General features: G+C 42.4%; 1 protein-coding gene across 1 annotated transcript; it reads right to left on the reverse strand.

The window, feature by feature from the left end:
- Window positions 1-642: 642 nt before the first annotated feature.
- MBL2 (mannose binding lectin 2) lies at window positions 643-3,951 on the reverse strand. The gene is given in 4 exon segments (XM_030865558.2): window positions 643-1,016; window positions 1,796-1,864; window positions 3,255-3,371; window positions 3,768-3,951. Coding segments are annotated over 4 exon segments (744 nt in total).
- Window positions 3,952-6,564: the final 2,613 nt, after the last annotated feature.

A 6,564-nucleotide genomic window follows, 5' to 3' on the forward strand; every position in this document is an offset into this window, starting at 1 on the left:
AGTTGCAGCATGCAGGATCTTTAGTTGTGGCATGCAAACTCTTAGTGTGGCATGTGGGATCTAGTTCCCTGATCAGGGATCGATCCTATTAATACCTGAGACTGGCAGAAAAGCTATGGAATTAGGCTGGGAAGATGTCATTTAGGGGAGCTCTCGCCCCAAAGAGAAAGAAAGGCTCAACAGAACACAAGTGTTTAGAGTAAAGGGAAAAATAAATCCATTTTAGTTTTGTACCTTAGATAACACTACTCAAACAAAAATTAGCAGCCTAATTAAATTAGATAGTTAATGTACTACACATAATGTAGGGCCTAACTCATAGTAAACATTTAAAAATTTGTTCTTAGTACTACTAGTACTGCTGCTGCTATTATTACTATTATTATTTTGTAGTTATTGTTGTTAGTGATTATTATTAGTGATTGAGTCTGAACCAGAAACTCTTAGGCCACTATCAGTCTCTTCTCACTTTTCACTCCCACATCTCATCATTCTCAATCCATTCTTCTCATTGTCTCTGATTCCCCTCAAAGGGGCAACTCAATACTGGGTATGGGAAATTGATATAGATTTATCTTTCAAACCAGACTGTCAACCTGTGAGATGAGCAAAGGGACAGGAGAGCCTGAGGGTCACGCTCCCTCAGGCAGAGTATTTGCAGACAGCCAAAAAGGAGGCAGAACAGGTGATGTCATTCCACGTGCCGTCCACCAGGAGTGTCACACAATGTTCCTCAGAACCAGCGTTATTGGGCTTACCATCATGCCAATTTTGGTAGGTCACCCTCTTTCCTGTCAGATCCACAGACTGGCCATCAGTCTCCTCATATGTGATGCCCAGGAAGGCCCCTCCACTGGCTATATCCTGGATGGCCTTGTTTTCTTCAGCATTAGTAGGAATGGCCACAGAGGCCTGGAACTGGGCACAGAGAGTCTTCACTTCATCAAAGGTCATTTTTTCACCATTGGTAAAATAAAACTTTTTGCCAACTTTTTTGCCCTAAGAGAAGATCAGCCCTAAAATGGGAAAATATAGGTGACACTGGCTTGTCTCTAAGTCCAGCTCAAGATATTTTTCTGGACAAAGCCTTCAACAGTAGCGTTGCCACATAAAATACAATATGTCCAGTTATATTTGAATTATAGATAAACAATGAAATTTTTTTAGTATAGGTGTCTCACATGCAATTTTTAGGACATACTTATACTAAAAAAAAATTAATTGTTGTTTACCTGAAATTCAAGTTTAACTGGGTGTCCTATATTTTTCTTTGTTAAATCTAGCAGCCCTAATCTGAAGAAACAGAATGGAACAAAGGCCTTTGGCTTTTTGGACCAGAGTTCTAGAATACATATAATTGGAATTCTAAGTTTTACCCCAATATTAACTTAAAAATAAATTTAAATGTCTGAGAATATTTGTCCTAGGCCAGGAAACAGGTTAGCCTCATTGCCAGTTCTCAGCAACAGCATAACAAAGGGAAAGAGGCATAGGTCCCATTTTCAGTGACACATATGTACACTGATAGTAAAGATAAAGGATCAGGGTCTCTGGTATCAGACTGACTTCAATTTATAAACTGTCTCTGCCACTTATTAGCTCTGTGCATTTGAGCAAATTATGTAATTTTCCTTTGCTTCCGTTTCTACCAAAAGGTTGTTGTGAGGATTTCATGAGGTCAGAATATGAAAAACACCTATCCAGGTACTAGAAAATTACATGTATTCAATAAATATTTGTTGCTTTCCACTTTCCCAAACTTCAAGCTGCCTGAAAAGTAAGAGAGAAGGCTTACATTTTTTGAGCTGGTCCAGTTCTGATCGCAGAGCTGCTCTTTCTGAAGTAGCCTGGCTAATATAGTTACCTAGAAAATTAAAACAAAGTGAAAGAGCATTGTTGAAAAGGCATCTAAGAACTACAAGGGGGTAGGGTACCTTTTCAAACTAAAAAAAAAAAAAAATCAAGATAAAAGTTTCTTTTATACTGATATTTGCTCTTTGAAGAAAAAGGAAAAATATTTTAAGCATAAAGAAGCATAAAGAAGGAAAAGTATCTCTGTTTCCATCCAGCCCAAAACATCACTCATCTGTTGAATGTATGTAAAGACACTCTGTACATGCATACACACCCACACGCACATACATACACTCCCCGTTGACCGAGTATTATAGCACTCCACGCGCCAAGCTATTCACTAATTGGTTTTTTCCCCAAACAAATAGCTCTATCATGGGTAAACTTGTGGAATAAAATACTTGAGGAATTATTATGAGCTGGTGAATATTGACTATAAAGATTGCAGGGTTTTGTCTTTGGGGAAGTTTTGTTGTTGTTGCTTTTTGTTTTGTTTTTCCCTGATTTTGTTCAGTTAATCAGTAAACCAGGATTTTTGTGAGTTGCCCATTATCCAAGAGGGGAGGGCATGAGGCAAGCTATGTGTAGTAGATGGCAAAAATGACCTCAGTGTGGTACAGCTTCTCTCATTAAGAAATGGAGTTTATTTCCCCACTCCTTGAATCTGAGAGGGCCTTGTAACTTGTTTTGACCAATGGAATATGGCAGAAGCAATAATGTATGTGTCCTAAGCCTTCAGGAGGCCTTAAGGCTTCTGTTCTTTCTTCTTTTGGAAATCCTGTAATCATCTCTATGTGAATAAGCCCAGGTGAGTCAATTGGAGGATGAGATCTGGCTCAGCTACGCTCATCACTCCAGCTGATGGCCAAACAACAGCCAGACATGTAAGTGAGACCATTGGCCATCAGTTGACCACAGACACATGAGTGAGTCCAGCTGAGACCAGCAAAGAAATCACTTGATTCATAGATTCGTGATTTAAATAAATGGCTGTGTTTTGTTTGTTTCTCATGAGATAAGAGATAACTGGCATACCATGTATCTACCATTGTTGTGAAAATAGGCATAACAAGCCCAACACATAGATAACCTACTTTATCCCTTTTGGACCAGAGCCTCACATTGAATTGTTTCAGCTGAAGGAGAGCCTAGGCTTAGCTCCTCCAGGAGGCACCTGATGAGGGTTTGGCTCTGAAGGGTTTATGAGTCTGTATTCAGGCATTAATAGGAACCCCTTGAGGCTCTAAGTAACCTAGGGAAGCTAGAGGCTGCTGGGTGAGGAAGCAGGGTTGGGCATCTTCCCAGGAAGCAGCAGGAGAAGGGGCATCTCCCACATGGTACTCAGAGTTGCCAGACGCTGGGGGCCTTCAGCCTAGACCTTGCTGAAGTAAATTCCTTACCCAAATCATCTCCAGGGTCTCCTTTTTGGCCCACTTGTCCTGGTAACCCAGGTGGCCCTGGCATTCCTTGAGGCCCTACCTTTCCGGGAGGGCCCTGAAAGCCTGTGAGTCCTTGACCTGTTGGAGGACCAAGGAAACATGACAGTATTTGCGTTCCTGCTCTATTTCTCCAAAAGCATGTTGCCCAATCCCCTCCCAGGAGGAGGGAGACACTGATCCAGGGCTCACATTCTGAACCGCTCTTTCTAATGACCATAGAAGGAAAGCCTCCTGTGTCCCATGGGATGGTCTGCCTTGAGGGTCAACTTCCTGAGCCGGCAGGACCACCACGTGTCACCAGTTCCTGTGTGGAAGTTTGGGATGCCAGAGTCAGAGCTGTATCTCTCTTTTGAATTATAATTTGTAGTTGAGAGAAATACAAGCTACATGAATATGACATTATCCTCCTCACATCTCCAGGCAGTTTCCTTTGGAAGATAAAGAGTCACAGAGATAGAACAGCCCAAACTGTACCTGGTTCTCCCTTTTCTCCCTTCGCACCATAATGCCTATCTTTGCCTGGGAGGCCGTTGATTCCTGGAGAACCACAGGCAATCACAGGGCAGGTCTTTTGTACATTCTCACAGTTTTCTGTTTCTGTACACAATGCTGTCACCACAATCAGGAGAAGCAGAGGGAGTGATGGAAACAGTGACATGGTCCTCACCTTGGTGTGGGAAAAATCAAGGAAGATTATCTCATCCTGTTCAGTTAATCAACACATATTTACTGAACCTGCCCTTTTTCCTATAACCTATACTGGGCACAGGTGATATAGAGATGGATGACCCATTCCTGCCCTCCAGATTGGGGATTTGGAAAAGTAAATCCTCCTGTGACGTTGTATTACTACTTCAACTTGCATTGTCGGGGAGAAGGGGTTACCAGTGCCTGGCCTCTAGTGTTACTGCTAAAAGGCTAGGAGTGTGCTCTCTGTGTCCTTTGTGAGAGCAGATAGGCATAACATTGCCAGCTCACTCATGCCTGCTGACTTGCGGAGTGAACGTGAATGGAGACCCAGCTCTCTCTGTCTCACCTTTCACATTTGGGCCCATCTGCCACCTGCATCCCATCCTTATACCTGGACAGTCCATTGCCCTCAGTGCCGATTAACCAACATCTACTCAGTGGCACTCACTAAGCTGCAGGCTGATGATCTAGAGAGGAAGAGTCACTGCTAGTTACTAACCTGGCCAGAGTTAAGTTGAGTTTGTTTCCTCTTGATGTTTTATTTCCCACTGTAAGAGAGACTTGCCAGGGAGAGAATTTTCTCTGGAAATTTCTCACTATCTTGACCCAGGCAGGGTGCCAGATCCCTCTCTACTTCCTGGCAGGTATTCTGTGTGTCCTGTGAGTCAAAACCACTGGCAATTAGAACACCTTCCTTGAATACCCTACTCATTTCTCAAGCCTGACATTTTATGTCCTTCAAAGTCCTCTTCCAGCTGTCTCTCCCCCAGGAAACCTCAGCAGCCCAGCATCAAGGGTCTAATCCTTCTCGGCTCCCTTTGAAAACAAAGGCACAGTCTCATTTGCAAATGGTCAGGTGAATCCGGGAAAGTCACAGATACCCCAGGGTAAGCAGAGAAAGAGATACCTCCAGCATGGCTTCTGCCTGCCATCTCCCCACACACCCTAGAAAGTCTTTTCTAGGCCTCCAAGATCAAGTCAAATCCCTAGACATTTGATCCAGGACCCCAGATCCATTCACCAGAAAGGACTTACCATGGCTTCTGCAAAGCAGGGATACAGTCATGAGGAAACTGGCCCTCCAGCAGGGTGCCGGCAGGTGCCTTAGGTGGAGGGAGGAGGCTGGACTCAGTAACGCAAGGTCCAATCAGGCTTGTAAACAAGGACAGTATGGGTCTGACCTTCAACCCCAGATTAATAAGTCTTCTTAGAACTGCACTAAACTCTGCTTAGGAGCATTTCCCAGGGGCTTCTGGTGCAGTGCTGGGTGGCTGTTTTCTTTAATACTGCACAGTTCTTCCTTTAAATCGCCATCATTTGGGCAGTCCTCATTGCTGAGTCAGCATGAGCAGGCTCACATGGTTAATCGTGTCGAGATTCTTGTCTGCAATGAGAAACGCAGAGGCGCCTGTGAATGTGTTCACGTGCTTGGGCACACTAACCGTGCACGCAGGCGTGCACACACGCTCATCCACGAAAGCACGGCACACCCCTTGCTGCCTTCCACATACCAAGACCACTCCTGCCTCAGGCTTTACACTTGGTTTTCTCCCAGCCTGAATGTCCCCTCCATCATGTCACTGGCTGGCTGTTTCTCTTCTATTGAGACATTCCTGTCTCAGAGAAATCTGTGTTGATCACTTTATCTAAGTGGTCCCACTCTCTGTCCTCTTAACTTGCTTTATTTTCTTTCATATTACTTATACTCCATGATGTTATATTCTATCTATTTACTTTACTTTTCTACTTTTTATTGTGGTAAAATATGAAGAACATAAAATTTACCATTTTGACCATTAGTAGGTATACAATTTGGCCACATTAAGTACATTCACATTGTTGTGCAACCTTCACCACTACCCATCTCCAGAATATTTTCATCATCCCAAACCGAAACTCTGTACCCATTAAATAATAACTCCCCATTTCCAACCCCCCACCCCCGATCCTTGGTAACCACTGTTCTACTTTTTGTCTCTATGAATCTGACTACTCTAGGTGTCTTAGATAAGTGGTATAATATAGGGTTTGTCTTTTTGTGACAGGCTTATTTCACTTAGCATAATGTCTTCGAGGTTCCTCCATATTGCGGCATGTATCAGAATATCCTTCCTTTTTAAGTTTAAATAATATTCCATTATATGTAAATACCACATTTTGGAAGCTTCATTTTTACTAGCAGAAAAAAAAAAACTGGAAATAACCCAATTGTCCTTCAACAAGTGAATGGATAAATAAACCATGGAAAACTCACAGGAAAAAAAGGAACAGGCTCTTAATTAATACAATAACTTGGATGAATTTCAAGGACATTATGTTAAGTAAAATAAATATAATATCAAGAGTTTACAAACTGTATTATTCTTTTCATATAATATTCTCGAAATGGCAACATTGAATAATGGGGAGCATAGCAGCAGTTGGCAGGGAATAGGGCTTCAGGGAAGGTATAAAGGTATAGCACAAGAAAGTTTCATTGTGGGTGATGGAATAGTTCTGTGCCTTAATTGTGGTGATTGCACAAACCTGTGATTGCGATAACATTTCATAGAACTATACACCAAGAAAAAAAATGCAGGTA

Source organism: Globicephala melas, chromosome 16 (assembly GCF_963455315.2).
Source record: "Globicephala melas chromosome 16, mGloMel1.2, whole genome shotgun sequence".
Taxonomy (NCBI): Eukaryota; Metazoa; Chordata; class Mammalia; order Artiodactyla; family Delphinidae; genus Globicephala; species Globicephala melas.